We start from the raw sequence: 19898 nt of genomic DNA, 5'->3' as shown, positions 1-19898 counted from the left end.
TATTGTCAAAGTCAAACCGATAGTGATCTTTATAACCCTCGGCAAACCCGAACCCTGCTCATTCACTTCTCATACTCTCTATCGAACAATCAAGGTCACTGATTGCTATGTCACTATGCGATGCTTTTATCCATCTACTATGAAAAACTCTGTATTTTTCTTTATTACATTTGTAGTTGGCTTGGATACCATGTTGGTTTTTTGGAACTGCTGCAAATGTACAAAGCACTATCGGATTGGTATGTGTATTCCAAATGGAACATCCTTCCTTATGTGAATTTGTGTTAAGGACATGCATATCCTCATCTATAGGGTTTTGTTTATTTCCTTTTGACATTTGTCTAGCTTCTTCTTGAAGGCAGTCAGATCTTGACAAGTCCAATTTAGGAATTTTAGGTCTTGCACTTACCTTGTACAAATGACTCCCAAGAATTTGGTAGGCCACCTAAAACTATTAGGGATAACTCTTTGCTATCATTTTCATATCCAACAGATGACAATTGATCCCTTAGTTCAGTTATTCTCATGAAGAATGCATTTGTCATTTGTCTTTTTAGTGCAAGATTCTCCTAGTGTTATTTATTTCAAATGTACTCTCAAGGGATTTAAGCATAAGGTATGTAGTTTCTTGTTTTGCCAATATAAGTGCTATGTGGTCCCTAACTGCTTCTACTATTAATTTCATGGTCTTTTCGTTATTTGAAATCCATTGATTTTTTTCTTGTTCATTCTCAGGTTCTGACTTCTTGTCTTTTACATAAATTGGATTGAGCAAATGATCCTACATAATATATGCAGATCAAAGGACTTATATATGGATTTTGTTTATTATTTAATCACCCCCAATTAGTATCAGGTCAGAGTATCAACTAAGTGCCTTTGTGTCTCTTTATGAGAAGACACAACATGAGTGGACATGTCTGCTCATGATGTGTCCATTAGGAAAATTATAAATATAAACCAAAAGTAAGAGACATGTATCGAAAATTGATAAGTGCATTCTCTCTACAGATTGGCAATCTCAGACCAGAGATGAAACATATGTAATAAGATTTGATATTCAGTTTGAATACACTTGCAATTCAGATCCAGTCTGATTTAATTATCACCTGAAAGCAATAAAATATATATTAATATTCCTCAAATCTGTGATAGTCATTATCATAACAATCTGATCATAAGTTTGATTAACATTTACATGGTATCAGAACCAGGTTAAGGTTAACACTCGAACAATATTGTGTAATGGATCATTTGCTTGATCAACAAGAGATGCAATAATCTGGAAGTACAGATTTCAGTAAACTTATATATATGGTTTCAATTAAGTGCAAGGATACTTCAAAGGTATATTAATGATCATTCTTATTTGGCATAGAAATTATGTCAAGTGTATGAATGCATGTATGCTTTGTGAACTGACATACATGCATACATGCACTGTTATTTGTTATCCTCATATCTGACCAAAGCTATACATATATATCAACAGTTACTATATGTCTACATTCCCCAAGGACATGTCCTTGCCCAAAAAGGCCAAGTTACGGAAATGGGGACGTCCCGGAAATGGGGGTCCACAGGTATGGTACGTCATCCTCCTGTCCCCCTTTTTTGAAAATTCCCAGGAAATATCCCAAAAACTTGGTAACTTTGGGAAATTTTTTGGGGGATGTCCTTATGTCCGGTGGCGGTTGGGGACGCCTTGGAAGTCCACGGGACAACTGGGCGTCCCCGATTTTATAGACAATATCAGCACTTACAAAATATTTTTTCTTTTTTCTTTCAAAGTGGTCCCCTCCTTCCAAGTTCACCCTAACATGCTTATTATTGTTTGGTAGTTAATTCCTACTATTTGGAGCCCTTTGATTAGTATTTGACAACATTATGTTAAGAATTGTGGAACTAATATTCCTTTAATAGTCATGTTACATGCTCATAATTATATAGCAGACTGTTTACAAGGTGTTGGAAAAGTCTGAAAAGTGCATTATAGACCTAGAACATGCATCCTTATGTCATTTATTAGCAATACATCAGCGCTAGTTTGGTCTTGGGTTGATCTAGGCCCTTTGTAGAAGATATGGTGAATATTGGAAGTTGCATCAAGATACCATCTTACTATAATAAACCTATATCATGATCAGAATTGTATCGAGGACCTTTTGGTACTAATATCAATCCACTTACAATGAATTGGAAATGTTGTTTCAAAATTAAATGATAGTAGTGTGTTTGAATTTGGAAGGTGGGTTATTGTTCTTGTTGCTATTGAAAATGAATTCTAAATTATGTTCTTGGGTATATTTCAAATTTTTATATTATTTTTTTAATATTATATGCACATTGACAATAATTTCAAATTATGAATGCATTATACCATATTGAGAATTGAGTTTGATTATTGAAATGTTGTATGATATGGTACTATGATGTTCAAATAACTGGTTTATCCATGTCTTCATTTGAATGTAATGTATATATGCAAATTTCCAAGGTCACTGGGAGATGGGGAAACATGGAGGTCTCCATACCGCTACACCAGTTTTTCAAAAATAGGAGATGGGGGTACTTGGAGACGGCAACTTTTTTTAATATTTTAAAGAGTAATACTAAATACAAAATAGTAATATTGTAAAACTAAGAGAGTTCAGTAAATAATAATAGTAATGTCACATTAATATAGAGTCAAATATTTCAAAAATCACATAATCACATTACTACATCTCATCGTTATACTTGTTTTCCAAATATTGCATATGGTCATCATATCAAATTAATAATCATTGAGATTAGCATTGCATATTCAAATTTTAAATTCGGAAAAGTATAGCTTGATGCTAAAATGCCGATATGCAAACAAAAATGAACAAACTTAGTACAGTAAACAAAAACCAGAAATCTATCTAGTACTAGTATGTTGTTGGTGCTATCATCCACTCCACAAGGTTGTGATCATCCATCTCAAGGTCTTCAGCTATCATGTTCTCCAAAAAATCATTTAAATTGTCATTGGTCTTAATTTTTGCATTAAAAAACATTAAAATGAGGGCTATAATACATAAGATAATTCAATATTATATCTTACATTTATTTTTTATAAGGAGACTTTGGGGAGACTTCACTTTTTGGATTAGGAAACTGTGAGACTTCAAGAGACTTCGTCATGAAGTCTTCAACCTTTTTTGAGGTCTCTGGAGATGCAAAAAGTCTCCAAGATGCATTTTCATCTCTGAGACGTGTCTTTTAGGGGGGAGACGGATCTCCCGGTAACCATGCAAATTTCCCTATATATTTTGTATTTTCAGATTTTTCCTATATATATAGCAATTTGTGTTGGCCATCACCCCCCCCCCCCAAGCCCCAAAATCAGCAAAATGTTTTTCCATCCTAGAAACCCATCCCCTATCCCGAAAACTCGGAAGAACATAGCTATATGTCAACTGATATGAATTTAACTCAAGATGCCTTGTAAAATATTAAAAGTCATCCTACAAGGAGTGTTGACCCTAGACCTCGTCTTGGGGGCGCTGCCCCCAAACTCCCATTCAATAGTTTGGGAAAAATTGTGGCGAAAAAAGTAAGGAGAATTTAATCTAAAAGTCTAATAATTAATTAGGCTCCATATAATAATGGGGAAATGATGGTTGGTGGGTATGTGTCCTTTTGGTTGTGATTATCTCTAATAATGAAAGATTTGTCAAGATTTTAAAGAATTTTCATACGATTGAAAAAATTAGCCAATACAAACTAATATTTTTTTCTTTCAAATTAAAACAACTCCCCAACAATATTATTTTTTCAGCCCAAAATATGTAGGCTCTTCCAGGATTTCCAGGGAGAGTGTTTCTTAAAGTTTTCCCTATCTATGAGCAATGATAAAGCATTAAAAGGAAGACAACATATGGGAATGAAGGTGGCAATAGTTCAACGAAAATTGTCAATGAACAACAGTTTTACATGTATGAGACAAAGGTAACAATATATCGCTCATGATTATGTAGTTGGGCACGAAGAAGTAACCATAAATTGTTTGCATCAATTTCATATTAGAAGAATTGAAAACAGCAATGATTATACCACATCCTTTTGCATCTTGTGAGGATTCGAAGCAGCATTGCTCATAACTGTCGTCGATTTGGGTGACTACCTACTAAATACCTGAGTCATAGACTTTTGTTTTAGCATTTATCATTGTATTCTTCCTTACTGTGTGCAATAATTATTTTGGAAAACACAGTGTCCATCTTCAAATCTGACATTATCGTAGGACAACAAGGGCCAATACAGAGTTTTTTTCTTGCAACAAGGCCTCTACCTTTTTGACAAAACCATGTGTGTTGATAGAACATTGTATGATGTAAGTAGAATTAAGAGTGATCTTGGTATGAGCACAATACCGTCTGTTCTTTTTGTGTAGATAATACATTTATTACATTCAATCATGTTACTATGGAATCAGACAAGTACATTTGTGTATAAGAGACTGCTATAGCAAACAATGTTGTAATCATTCGACAAATAATCACATGGCTGTGATGAGGAGACCTATTACAGCAGATTCAGCTCTAGAGCATCCCGCAGTAGAATCGCTCGTCCAAAATGAAGTGTTGTTGAAGAAGGAATTGAGAGTGGGCGCTCAGATTTGGACATAATTTGAAACACAATGGACTAGACCACAATCCAATACTTTGACTAAGAATCTGCAGGATGGATCCAATAAAGTGATCTGGAATAAGGTCAAGAGAGAAAGTCGTAAACACTCAACAGCAGCACCACAGTAGACTGACTTGCTTGTCATTGTAGTCATCGAAGACAATTCAGACCTGACCGCATTCTTGGAGCAAGATATCTTCCACGATTGGGACCATGTGATAAGCGTATGCTTTTATGTCAGAGGAAGCAGGTAGAGGATCTACTTCAGTTGACAAATAAGGATCTTGATCATATTGGTTCAGAGAGAGTGGACATTGTCAAGATGGTTTCTCTAGTGATCAGGTATACTTCCATTTGGACCTTGACTTCTCCATTTCTGACATGAGATGGAAGTCAAAGCAATCAGAGGACTGTGACTCATGGGATGGAGTCCCATGTATGTAGAATGGAAGGTCTTTATGCTGACACCTAGGTCTTGATATTCTTGGATAGATGGATACTTGGTGAGTCTGGGATTCACCAAGAGTGATGCAGACTCCAACCTTGTATTTCATAATAAGTCAAAGCATGTAGAAATCAAACATAGTTAACTATATTAGAGATTTGGTGCAAAGGAATGCTATTTGGTTAAGGCACATTAGCACTAATAATTAGAAGGCTAATATTCTCACCGTGCCTCTTGCCAAAGTAAAGTTTGTGCATTTTCAAGAAAATACTTGGATTTGTAGAGAATGAAGCACTTGCTGAGAGGAAGTCTCAACATCAATGATTTCTAGAGATGTACTTTAATGCTTCTTCTTTGTAAGGGAGAAGTTTGAGGTGCAAGCCCTTGCTAATGCATTCTCCTCTATGAGAGAGAAGTTTGAGGTGCAAGCCCTTGTTAATGCATTCTTCTCTGTAAGAAAGAAGTTTGACATGAAAGCCCTTGTTCAACCCTCTAAGAGTAACCATGGTGGATCCACCCTCCAGGGGTAGCCATGGTGAATGTCATGTGAGAAACTCTATGACTTAGCACTTGTGTTTATTCACCCTCTAGGAGTAGTCGTGGTAACCATCATGATGAGATGACAACGTCGCGTTGAGTGATTCTATGATAGGCACTTGTGCATATATGCATATTCCATACATGGGAGTAGTTGTGATGGATCCACCCTCTTAAGAGTAGCCATTGTGGATGCCATGTGAGAGAATCCATGACTTTGCACTTGTGTTCATTCACTCTATGGGAGTAGCCATGGTGAATATCATGTCCCCTTCTCGTTCTTAATCCTAACAAGAGCTCAATTAGTCTACTCTCCATCCCGGTAGACTAATATTAAACATAGGGGATGCTATGCGGTCATGGAGTTAAAAGTGACAATCTAATGAGGTCCCCTTGTGCTAAAATATTCATATTGTAAAATTATATTTTAATTATTTGCGACTTTATTACTAAAATTATTTTATAACGTTGGTGTCTGAGTTATACGCCTCACACCACATTATTTGATGGAAGCGCTTTCTTTGTAACAGCAACTCTTCCATGCTTGCATGCAAATGAGTGTGTAAAACTCTTCTAGTCCAACTTGTGTGGATTAATGGCAAGCAACACAACTAGAGGAACATAATTGAAGATTGTGAAGACAAGAAACTTGAAAAGTTGTCATGCGACTGCATCATTTTGAGGACAATAACCTTTGGAACACAAGTTGGATGCACCACAACTTTCCTTTGAACTTAATCAGATTTTGTGACAATTCAATGGAAATGGATGGTTGTTTCAAGTGTTTTGAGTTACATTTTGGATATTTGTGAGTGAAACCCAAATCATCCCTTGATAGGTGTCATGTTACACATTTCCTTGTGTTTCTACGACTACAAGATCTACAAGTTGGGGGTGATGGCAACATTCATGCATAGGTGATTGAAGTTGAAACCTGCGAGTGTTGTGCATATGGTATACACAAGGATATTGTATTGTGAAGATTAACTATATGCAAGTATATTGTGGATGGAGAATAATATGGAGGTGTTGTTGGAATTCCACATTCAAACTATTTTTGTGTTCATGCAAGTCTAGCACCGAATCTTCGTTGGATTTACAAAGGAGAAAGGTGTCAACCACTTACAGACTTACTAACTCTAGCGATTGTTGTAAAAAAAAATAGTAGGTTATAAACATGTGTCGTTTTGCATCATTTTGGCATTACTTTTTGTCCTCTATCTGCAATGTGAATTTAAAGTATTTGTTTAGAGTTGAATATATCATGGATTTATGAATAAAGCATCCTAAAGCAAAGTAATCCCTGAAATAATTTCAACCCTATTGTAATCTTTTGGATATTTTGGCATTTGTTTCAAAAACTCTTTATTCTAGTGTAACACCAAAACTGGGGTATGTTGGGATGTCAGGACGAGTTTCCTGGATGGGGCGAAAAATGGGCCTCAATTTTGGGATGGCAGGGGGGACAACCAGGGGACGACAACAAAGGGAGGATTGGTAGGGAGGGGCGTATATACTTTATGTATAGAACTTGAAATGCTAGTTATGAAATGATGTTTCAGTATAACATACCAAATTAAGATACCTAATCATAGAAAAATTGCAACACAAACTAGAACCGTTGAACATTCAACATGGTAACATAGTACATACCCAATAGTAACATTCAAAAATCAAAATTCAAATAGAAATTCAAGTTTCCATCCTAGCGGTGACGTGGTTGCGGAATGGCAGAGGTTGGGGTACTCGGGTGCTCCAAGTACTAGGTGCTGGGACATCCCAAGGATGGGTACTTTGAGGTTTGGGAGAGGGTGTGAGTCCCCATGTTTCACTACTTTATTCCCATCTAGGAATCGTAAGGTTCATGTCTGTGTTTATCTAACTATTGCTGCAAGACAATATTTGAAGAAATACAAAAGCCCGTTGCAGTTTAAATTGTAGCCTATCCTATCAATAAGAAAAAGAAAACATTTTTGGAAACATACTTCAATCTAGGCGGGTTAGTCACATGATTCAGTTTTTCGCAAGCTCTTGAATATTATTTAGTGTCACCCAAATGGGATATTAAAGTAGTATCAGAGCATCAATCATACCAGCTTATGAGTAAACTGGAATTGAATACAATAGTACAACAGTGAACCACGAAGAGTTTGAAGACCCCCGTAGTGCCAAAAGGTAGAATGGTTTCAAAACTTATTGGTGCTTCTTCAAGTACAGTAAAAATTGCTGATATGGTAGATGATAGAGCAGAGAGATAGAGAAGTGAGGGAAACCTTAAGAGTGACTCAAACAGGGCAAGAACAGGTAGCTGATGTATTGCAACAGCTTAAGGTAACTATACAACAATTAAATGCTGGTCAAAGGAGGCCTCAAAGTCATCATAGTGAAGGTGGTAGTGTAGCTAGTTTCTCCTTGTAGTGTCATAGCACTGACACACACATCTGATATGCCATTAATGCCTATTTCCATTGAGAACAATGTTAATGAGGTAGTCGAAAATGCTGAAGCAGCAGTAGCCATTCCAGATAGCATTGTGGCAATTGCTGAGTGGAATTTGTTCCAAAACAGGTCAAAGAAAACTTAAGTTCTGTGCAATACATGGGGCAGCAAAGAGAAATGTCAAGGACAAGGAATGATAGAAAGCCTGCAACTCAAAATAAGGGCTTGAAACATGCTATGAACAAACTGACTCTTCTCACATTCGATGGCAGCGGTAAAACATCAGCCCGCTTAAGGATACACAAGTTGGATACATTCCTGATGCTTAAACCCATGTCGAAAACAGAAGCCATTCAATTTTCTATAATGCATTTAGATGGGAGAGCATATGATTTGTGGCATCATAGTCATGTCCCACAAGATCATGAGATGATTAATTAATGATGAGTACTTCAATATCTTGTTGATCACCCGTTTTGATATAAAGGACATATAAGTTTATTACAGATAGCTGGCCCAACTGAAACAAAGTGATTCATTAGACCCTTGAGTGGATGAATTTCAAAAGATTCCTATCATGGCTCCTGATATGACAGAAAAGAGGAAGGTTATGTTGTTTGGAAGGGCTGAATGAAAAGTTTAAAGGGATTGTGAAAAGGTTGAAACCAAACAATCTACAGGAAGCCATCAAGATGGCTCATGATTTGGATACTTCACCTTCTATATTGCAGTCCCCTAAGAAACCTTTTAAAGGGTCAAAGCCAAGTATGAAATTTGCAAATCAGAATAAGACCACACCTCCTAGAATAAATTTATAAACTAGAAATGAATTAAAAAGGAAAAAATTATGTTTCACATGCAAAGAACCTTGGACTCCAGATCATAGGTACTTTGCAAAGGTTAAGGTTAATTATATTGAGGTTGTTTCTGATGGGGAAAATGATGGCAGCAGGTCTTAAGACAGTAATGAATAGGAAAACCATGAGCAGCCCAAGATAGAGACGGTTGAGACACATGCTTCCAATCAGCCCCCTACCATTGCCTTACTTTCAGGAGCTCCTGAAGACCAACTTATCTGTCTGAAAGGAATTGTAGAAGGGCCACAAATCATTTGTTTATTGGATACTAGACCCATACAACTTTATTAGTGCGAGCACTATACCAAAAAGGAAACAACAGGTGCAAGAGGCTCCTAAATTTGATGTTAAGGTTACAGGTGGTAATCTTCTAAATTGTTCAAAAAAGATTCCACAGCTTGGTATCCGATTGGGAGCTTAAGCATTAGTAATTGATTTCCATGTCATTGAGTTGGGTAGGAAGAACGCCACTTTGAGTCTACAGTGGCTTCAGACTCTCAGTAGTTGCACATTAATCATAGATCAAAATCTCGCCAGGAAGTGGCAGAGAACTCTGCTTCTCACAAGAAGTTTTGGAAAATAAGAAAACTTATAGTTTTCTAGCAAGAAGTTGATGCCAAGAAGTTCTCAAATTCTCAAGAAGAAGTTGCATACTTCTCCCGAGAACTTGAAAAAATCTCAAAGGAACCAGCAATAAAATTGGGACACCCAGTGAGTTGCCATATAGTCGCCCATTTTACAAGTTGCAGCCTTTGGAGGAGAGGAGAAGGGTTTTGGCAGAGAGAAATAGTCATTGGCAGCCTTTTAGATCGATTGCAAGTGGACTTGAAGTGGATTTGAAGCAGTTTCAAGAGATTTTTCAAGCAAATCTGGATTCGAAGGAGCGTGACTTTGCACCAGGATTGGATGACATTTAGGAGGGCAGTGAGAGTGAGGATACCAATGATGAGGAGTTGTTGCCAAAGCCAACACCAGCTACATCCAAGATGGATATTGAGTCACAACCACAACCACAACCATAGTGGACTGCTAGGGCTAGACCCCTCCCACTCCCATAGTTTTTATTAGAGCTACTGGGAAGGGGAAGAGGAAGAGGTAGACTAGTTTCATATTGTACTTGACATTTGTATTTGCTTATGTTTTTACAAAGACAATTTCTATTTTTAATTTGCTTCGGAGTTCAAAGTCTCTGACTATGGCTACCAACCATCAGCATCCCACATGAGGATGTGATTTTGTTAGATATTGCATTTATATATATCTGAATCAGCTTGTTTGATTTGCTTCCTCATTTACTGACACATTAGATGCATCTCTTTATTGAATTTTTCTAAAAAAAAATTTTAAAAAAATTAATTTAACTCATTTTTAAAATTTTCAAGATTTCCTTGATAAGTTACTGATTTTTCTCCAATATTTGTCGAGACTGTTTTGTTTTTTTTTTTGCCTTGCCAATAAGCAGCAGGGAACAAGATTTTGAACCATGCAATTGTTCATAATATGAAACAATTGGAGTTCATTAGGGGTGATCAGCAAGTCATTCTTAAGATTATATCAAAAGGAAGTCCTAGGATTGTTTCAGCTCATCAAATGGAGGCCATTATGAGACATAATGATATTGAGTGGGAAGCCGAGTGTTTTATCTCCACCAAATCTGCTACTAATTTGGGATAACAGCATCACATAGACATTTAGTCAATGCCTGATAAGCACAAACGGGTCTTTGAGGACATTCATCAAGGTATACCACCTGATCACAGATTTGAGCATGTGATAGAGCTTGAGGGGGACACTAAGCCAGTCGTTACTACTCGTTATGTGGTAGGGTAGCAAAAAGTGCAGGTCAAATGGTTATATCTGGGTGAGTATTGTTATAACTTATGCCATATGACCAGTAGCATGTCACTTTTCAAAACCCCAATGGTTATGAGCTATTATCTTTCCTTGAGTTAGCTTTTGGAGACAACAGGGCTCTAAGGGAAAAAGATGAGTTACAGGATCAAAAGGATATCATCTGTCTTATCAAGGATAACATTCAACATGTTTAGAATCAGCAAAAGATATATTCCGATTGCTACAGGATCAATAGATCTTTTGTAGTCAGGGACATAGTGTTTCTAGGACTACAACCATGCAGGCAAAGCTCATTAAAGAAGACTAGCACAGAAATGCTTGGACCCTAATATTATGGTCCCTACATGATAGTGAGGAGAATTGGAGAAGTGGCTTATGAACTTGAGTTACCAGATGATAGCCGGTTTCACAATGTTTTCCACATTTATTGTGTTAAAAAGGTTAACAGGCAATACATTGTAGTATTGTACCTTCTCTAGGATTGCCCCCTTTGGACGAGGAAGGGAAATTGGTGTTAGTACCAATGGAGGTGTTGGAGGTAAGGGAGAAGCAACTGAGAAACAAATCTGTCAAAGAATATTTGGTGTGTTAGAAGGATTTACCTACTGAGAATGCGACTTGGGAAAAAGAAAAATTATCCTACAACATCCAACCTTACGGTTGCTTGAGGAAGAACCACTCAACCAAGGGAAGGCTGTCATGTTCCCTTCTTGCTCTTAATCCTAATGGGAGCTCATTGGTCTACCCTAGTCTCCATTTTAGTAGACGATGCTTTGCGGTCATGGAGCTTTGGCAAAAAGTTACAATCTAATGAGGTCACCTAGTTATAAATCATTCATATTATAAAATATAATTTTAATTGTTCTTGATTTTATTATAAAAGTTATTTTTATAAAGTTGGCATCTAACTTATATGACTCGCACCACATTATTTGGTCGGGGCACCCTCTTTGTAAAAGCAACTCTTTCATGCTTGCATGTGAATGAATGTGTAACACTCCTACAAACCAACTTGCAAGAATTAATGGGAAGTAACACAACTGGAGGGGCATATTGAGAACATTGTGAATACAAGAAACCGGAAAAGTTGCTCTATGACTACATCATTCAAAGGAAGAAAATCCTTAAGAATAGAGCATAGACACAAACCCAATCTCCTATGCAAGTTTGCACCCAAACTCTCCTTTGAGCTTAAGAAAATTTTGTGACAGTTTGATGGAAATGAATGATTGTTTACAAGTGTTTTGAGTTACTTTTTGGATGTCTATGAGTGAAATTGGAATCATCTCTTGATAGGTGTCGTAATACACATTTTCTTGTGTATCCATGACTACAAAATCTACAAGTTGGGTGACAACAACCTTCATGTACAGGTGATTGAAATTAAAACCAGTAGCTATAGTGCATATGGTGGACATGATGATAACGTGTCATGAAGATTAATTGTGTGAGAGTATGTCATAGATGGAGAATAATATGGAGGTGTCATTAGAATTACACATTCAAACCATTCATGTGTTCATGCAAATCTAGTACCTAGTCTTCATCGAGTTTACAAGGAAGGAGTAGACTACTTACAAACATACTGACTCCAGCTATGGTAATTAAAAACTATGGGTTATAAGCTACAAGCATTGCTTTGCATCATTTTATCATTATCTTTTGTCCTTTGTGTGCAATGTAAATTCTGAGTATTTATTTCAAGTTGAACATATTGTGAATTTATGAATAAAGAGGCCTAATACATAGTAATTCTTGAAATACTTCGAACCCTGTTGTAAGATTTTGGACATTTGAGCATTCGATTAAAAAATTCTTTATTCCCATCTGGGAGTTGTAAGGTTCATGTTTGTGTTTATCTTACTCTTGCTGCAAGACTATATTTGAAGGAATACAAGAACCGTTTGCAGTTTAAATTGAACCCTATCATATCAATAAATAAAACAAAACATTTCAGGAAACCTATCTCAGCCCAAGCGGGTCAAGTACATGGTTATGTTTTTAGCAAGCTCTTGAATTTTTCTTACGGTCTAAACCCAATCAGATATTATAGTGAACGTCAAGATGAGATGACATCACATTGGGTGCTTCCGTGATGAGCATTTGTGTTCATTCGCATTTCCAATCATGGGAGTAGTCATGTGGACCCACCCTCTAAGAGTGGCCATGGTGGATATTACTACATAACTTGGATTTTGAGAAGGATTCCTCCTTAGCTAAGAGGGGCTGTTAATGCTATTCTAGCTATGGTTCTATTCCCATATGCCGACAAAGATAACATTAAGGTTGTGATAATATAAATAAATTAATTATATAATTATTGATAGCATAATAATTATATTGATTAGGAGCTTGGCCCTTTGGTGAAACGGTGGAACTTCTTGCCTGTAGTGCCTCCAACCAAGGTTCAAGTCCCCAGGGGGTCGTTCTCTACCGTGATTCTTAATGGAGGGTTGTTACCCTTGACCCCTGGTGAAATAGTGGAGCTTATTGCCTGTAGTACTTGCAATGAAGGTTTAAAAACATTTTGGGCTTGGCCTTTTGGTGAAACAGTGGGACTTCTTGCCTGTAGTGCCTACAACTAAGGTTCAAGTCCCCATAGGGTCATTCTCTACTGTGGTTCTTAATGGAGAGTTGTTAACCTTGACCCTTGGTGAAATAGTGGGGCTTACTGTTCATAGTGCTTACAGCCAAGGTTCAAAAACATTTAAAGAACCCATGAATGGGTATTTTGGGGTTCACCCCTCCTCTCTTTCTGTACTAACACTTATCCAAAGGGAAAGACCACAAGAAGAATGATGGAAATTCAATTTTGATGGTGTCTCTAAAGGGAATCCGGGGCCGTCTGGGGCTAGATTCAGAATTAGAGATGCTAGTGGAGACCTTATTGCCTTGGGTGGTAAACATCTTCAAGATTGAACTAACAATGTTGCTGAAGTTGAACAGGATTTGTCGGCTATTAGAGCTTCAAAGAAGTTGGGGGTCACAAAACTATATGTTGAAGGAGCCTCACTAATCATTATCAACACCATTATCAATGGGGGCATGGATGCTTGGCACATGCAAAATTACATCCTTGGAATCAAAAATGAGTTGTCGACACTGGAGGATTTCAAATTCAGACACATAAAAAGAGCTTGAAATAAGGAAGTTGATAGAATGTCAAACTGGGCTCTAACTCTCAACATGTCCAAGATTTTTATGGACACTTTTACCGATGTCAGGTGGGATGATTAAGCATTCCTAACTTTTATTCTCTCTCCCTCATCAAGACACATCTACAAACTCATTAATGAAGCATGCAATTGGGGGACACTTTAAGGTGGCCATTCCATGTTGTACTATATTGGATGTGATCGACATTTATTACATGCCATCAGTTGCCACCCTAATTATTTGTAGTGTGAGCCTTTCTTTTGTGTTCGCATGCTTCCTCATTTGCAGTGCATTTTCAGAATTTGCTCATTTTGGTGTAGAGAAAATGGAGTCTACGTTCACCCTGCAATGCAGTAAGCAACAAAACCCACTACATGGCCACAGCAGGAAAATCATAGTGGATAAAATGTTAAAGTTCACCCATCCTAGATTGGCAGGCATGGTAGATTGGCTTTTGGGGAAAAAGTTCTACAGTTAGAGAATCGTCACCACACAAACAAAGACATTTATTCTATGATCTTGGCTTGGGCACTACAACTAGGTGAAGGTAAGGACATCAGTCATTTTATGATGCATCAATTGGTCCCAGAGGAAGTCTTAATGGGTTGGAGGAAATTCTAGCAACCTCAGTCCCTGGAATTGGAATCAACTTGGTTAAAAAGCCAACTGGAATTGAAAAAAATACAAGTACAAAATATACACCCTTCATGTAGAAATTTGTTGAAAACTTGAGACACGAGATTCAAAGAAGCAAGAAAGGCCTGGTATGCTCTTAAGTTACTTGTAATGCAGCACATCATTGACCAAGACATCATTCAGATGAAAGCTAGGGCTAGGTGAACAACTGCAAATGCAGAACGCCTAGTGGAGTTGCAGAGAGCTAGAGAGGAAGCAAACAAGGTGGAGGAAGATTGATCAGATGCCAAAATCAATACAACATGTAAGGATTCACAGCTTCATTCCGCAGGCCCTCAGATGAAGCAAGGTTTTTCTTCACCTTTTCATTTCCTTTGGTGTATTGGTTATAAGTGGGGTTTTGGGGTTATGTAATGTTTGTTATTCTCTTTTCAATTTTTTCTACTGCTCCTGGTGTTTTGGTGGAAATGAGTGGTTATTTTGGTACTTCTGGGGAGTTGTCACTTTAAGGGCAGTTGGCAGAACTGTTAAGTTTGGGGTCAGGATTTGGGAAGCAGGGATAACAGAAATTCCAAAGGGTGAAGCATGAATCTGCAGATATCCCCTCTTTTTCATTTGTTAAGACAATTGGCAAGTTATTTTTGGTTTACTAATGGCAAACAGTGTCTATTCCATGGAGGCTAATGTTTTCAGCTTACCTCGTAGACAATTTTGAGTTATCTTTGTTTATGTCTTTGGCTGAATTTTGAGAATGTACATGTTTCTGTGAGTAAGGAGTAAGAGGGGCTGGTTTTTTGAAGACGACCTTTATTGGCAATCTCTTTAATGCCATGATTAGTTTTATAAAGATGTTGGGCATGGCTTGGTTGAAGAACGGGTTTGAGCAGGATTGAAGACCAATTTTGAACAACCTGACTGAATGGACAATGGCTGTGATAACATGGCAGGGTTTTGTTTATATTTTATGGAAAATGGATTATCAGAAAAGAATGGCAGTAATGAGGGTAACTGAAGGCCAAAATTTCGGTTTAGTTACAGAACTGTTTTTATGCAAAATCTCTCATGGTTGAATCCTGTTCTTGTCCAGAACTGTTCATGCATCTTAGAACTCTTTCCTTGTCTCTTGTTATAACGGTTGGATTTATGTAATGTTTGTAAAGACTTTGCAATGCCAGTAGCACACATCTGTAATTGAGTCTGTACGGATATTTAGAAGTTAGGGTTTATTTGGATGGACTGTTCACCTCATCGACTCCATCATAGTTTTTTCAAGTTTTGTTCAATGTAACTACTTTATGTAATGCTTTTACTATCTCAATAAAATCAAACTCATTACTGAGAGGGAAAAAAAAAAATTTAATTGATTAAAATAACTATAATATTGTGATAATATGAAGCCAATTTAATTGGTCCATTAATTCATATAAATATTAATTAGTGGGGCCAGATTGGAACAATGGTGAGCCTTGGTGAAGGGGCACCACTAATAGGTATTTAAGGAAAAGTAATTTTTTCTCTCTAATCAATCTAATATATACATACAACCTACAGCAGATCGAATAATAAATCTGCAAAGAAGCACTCGGGGAAGAAGATAATAGTTTATTGTCTATGGTTGGGAGGGCAAGACATTGCCAGTGGTTAAACAAGCACCAAAAATAACAAATCAAGAGTCTTAAACTGAATATTATATCTGCCATTAGTATAATGTTTGGCGCATAATATTATTAATGCCAATTTTATGCATCGTGAGTTTCGGTGCAGACTGATCCCAAGCAGTAACTACTTATTAACGATTTCTAAAGAAATATAATGCCATTTCCCATGATACCATGAAGGACTATTCAAAGAGACAAGTGCTGGGTATCCAGCGATGGATTTTTCTATTTCCGCGGGAGTAATTTGAGCTGCACTATACAGGAAACATGAGTTATGGCCAGCAGAGCATACACGGCCGGTGACACAGCAGAAGCCTGTTCCAAAGAGGCTTGAACATCTTATGGTGATGACTGATGAGTATCTATACAAAGTATTGTTGTTGCAACCAAATGGAGGACTATGACCATTATTAGCTGGCCGGCCATTCACAGGAGGCTCCAGAATTAATGCTTCACTTGAATTACCTATGCTGGATCTGTGGAGAATTTAGAACTTGTTGACAGGGATTCCCTTGCAGTTTGCACTTATGTCAGTCTGTCTTTATAAATACCAGTGCTCAGTATTTGTTTACAAGGCTGGTAGTAGAAATTTCTTAGCTCTTGCTAGTGCTAAGTGACCATGGAGGTTTGCCAAAGCCATCATTGCAGCTGGGTGACAATCAATTTGAGATGGCTGCTGAATTTCGGAGGGTCACTGAAGACATATCCCTTGCAATTCATTACAGCTGACCAGAGACTACTTCTTATTTAAAGTTATTTAATGTTAGTTCTCTTATGTTCATGTGTGGTTAAGAGGAATTATGGTTGTACTCAATGAATAGGGTACTGTAGGTGAAGTCATCTATTTGTTTTGTTCTTGAAATGTCAAAAGCTTACTCATGCAAATCCAAATGAACAAACCTGCAACCTTAAGAATGGTAACAAACTGTTTGTCTGAGAAATAAGTGAATGTTTCTGACTGACATGTCTACGCAAGTGTCTGATAAGTATTTGACAGAAGACCTTTGTTATGTATGTGGGATTCGTGATGTTGTATTGGATCAAACCTAGCAAGGGTTCTTAGCTCTTACACATGGACTGTGAGTTTTGAACTATCTGACTCTATATGACACTATTAAATGATGGTACTATTAGTATTAGTGATTTGAATTTCAGATTTGATATTTTGATTCAGAGGTTTTAATGCAAACTTAAACCTTTCCATTGTCCATGTTTCCAAAGCTATATGTTATGATATTTCTTCAACATTATTAAATTATATTTCAGAGAAATTGGCGTCTCCAAGTACCCTGTCTCCTATTTTTTTAAACTAGTCATACCAGCATCATAGCATGTACCAGTACCTCTCCAAAGTCTCTAGGTATCCTTGACTACTAAAGATAGATAATTTTTTCATAGAATTCAATTACAAAATGTATTAAATTAAAAATTGACATCCCAAATGAGAAAACACATGGTTTTATAGCAAAAACTTGTGAAAACCCATTGTTTAACCAGAATTTTACCCGCATGGACATTTTTACCGACGTCTTTTTGTGAAAGCATCTTGGAGAGCTTATCAATGTAGCTTCTAAATATGGTCTACTATGGAAAACTATGCTCTGGAGAAAAATTCCATAAAAGCTGCGTTTATCAGTGTAGCTCCTAAATATGGTTAATAACTTAACGTGTCTGGGGCTTGTTATATGTAGATTTTGAGAAAATCATTGATAGTTAACTTAAAGATTTCTATATAGCAGTTTTGAGTATTTACTCTGACCAGATTTACTGCTTTCTGAACTGCTCAAAGTCTAGCTCATGAAATACATAAGAAATATTTAGGAGATAAAATTGTCAGATTTACAAGAATGCTAAGAGTACCAGATTAAAGACAGGGAAAAGGATGAGCACAGCACTAATAATGGCTAGAAACAACAAGATCAAGAAAATCACAACAAAAATGGACAATATAATGAGAAAAGAAAGATAATAGTCAAATGTGTACCACTCCTAACTGCTCTGATGCTTTTGCCTTCCAAAGCCGAAGATTAGTGTCATCACTGCCCGAAAGAACATAAGTTGCATCACAGCTAAACTTCACACAAAACACCCTACAAGACAGAAAAAATTATTCAATGCATAACATAATGTTTCCCCTACCTGTAGAGACAAAAGCAACCTGAACTATCACACTCACATCGCAGATATTTTCAATGAAACGGACGCAGACTTACAAAAAAGCTACTATTTTTATCAATTAAGCTCAAACTACAACTGAGTGTCATGACCCTTGCTCATTAATACTTTAATACTGATGAAGTGATAATAAAATCAAAGACAAATACTAATACATTGTCTTAGACACTCAGAACTTACACAGTTGATTGATCAGAAGGATAAAAACCTGGCATCAAAAGCACCTAAAAGTTTCTTAAACCTTTTAAATCTTTTTAAGCTATTGATTGTCCAGCATCATTTGTTCTAAACTATTCAGCAAAATGAAAAAACGCTATACAGTCTCAATTAATTGTATTGTCCAATAGAAAGGAAAGACAACAAATTCATAAAGTCGTTTGAAAAGCATCATTATGACACTCATTTGATGAAAATGAAATTGAATTTTGCACCATCAAATTGGCTAAAGAATCATAGCCTTACAGAAAATAGAAGAGTTTCTCCACAAAAAGAGGAAAACTACCTTTGCATCCGTTTTGTGTGGTAGATTTCTCTGCTATGCCCTCCATTGTAGGGAAATATTCTCACCTGTAAAAGGAATCACCTCAGAATAATATGACATTTAAATTTGAAATGCAAATTCAAAGCTATAACAAAATGGCATGAACTATAGAACAATGTTAAGGCTGGACGCGATGAAAAAGAAAGACATCGTTGGCAACATACAAAGTACTCACCGTTCTATCATAAGATCCAGTAACAAACTCTCGGCCACTTGGAGAGTAATCAATATCCATCCTATAGTTTAAAATCACACATTGAAGACATTAGTTGAGTTATTGTCAATCCAACTCCAAATGTAATCTATCTGTAGTAGTAAGGTATTTTGGTACTCACACAGAGGAAACATGATCTTGGTGAACACAAGTTGAAATATTCATTCTTCTCATGTCATAACTATAGCAATTGCAATCTTCATTTGCCTGCAATGACAGTTTCACATTATTTTCCTAGATATTATAGAGAACAAGGATCATAAATATTATAATTTAACAGTGAGAAGTTGTTATTGTGATTTTAAGTGCTACTTTGCACACAGAAAATAATTATTTTACAGAAAAAATTACTTTTATAAATCCAAGCTAGGGATGATGACCCAAATGTACAAAGAATTTGAAACCCCAAAGATGTGAAAAAGAATACACACTAGCACAAATCTCAAGAGAAATATGTCTTGGAAGATATTTATAACAAAATAAAATGAGCCACACTATCAAAGGACATTCTTCAGTTTGAATTATCAGAACCACATACTGCTGTGAAGTTCATAGGCTCTCTTGGATTCCATGCAATAGCATTATTCCTTGTCTGTAACAAAAGAAGATGAATTAGAACTTAAAACAAGAATATATGCCACATAAATTCACAAGTAGAAATATAACTCTTCAGTCACAAATACATTTTACAAGCATTCATAATAAACTTGAAGCGTAATACCGATCAAAA

The 19898-nt window shown here is 36.6% G+C and overlaps 1 protein-coding gene across 3 annotated transcripts in view; it reads right to left on the bottom strand.

Moving 5' to 3' along the window:
* Window positions 1-19898, bottom strand: part of LOC149530442 (WD repeat and SOF domain-containing protein 1) — a 100140-nt gene that overhangs the window by 8494 nt on the left and 71748 nt on the right. For all 3 annotated transcript variants that reach the window (XM_089811296.1, XM_089811297.1, XM_089811298.1), the window contains exons 12-16: window positions 19707-19760; window positions 19290-19375; window positions 19130-19190; window positions 18916-18980; window positions 18223-18328 (exon numbers count right to left, since the gene is read on the bottom strand). In XM_089811296.1, the coding sequence (XP_089667422.1) occupies window positions 18223-18328; window positions 18916-18980; window positions 19130-19190; window positions 19290-19375; window positions 19707-19760 (372 nt within the window). The remainder of the gene's footprint in view (window positions 1-18222; window positions 18329-18915; window positions 18981-19129; window positions 19191-19289; window positions 19376-19706; window positions 19761-19898) is intronic.

Source organism: Cupressus sempervirens, chromosome 11 (assembly GCF_028749045.1).
Source record: "Cupressus sempervirens isolate cs-2001-9-10 chromosome 11, ASM2874904v1, whole genome shotgun sequence".
In the NCBI taxonomy this organism is placed as follows: Eukaryota; Viridiplantae; Streptophyta; class Pinopsida; order Cupressales; family Cupressaceae; genus Cupressus; species Cupressus sempervirens.
Note: the sequence above shows the minus strand (reverse complement) of the source record. Positions and strands in the feature narration are given on the sequence as shown.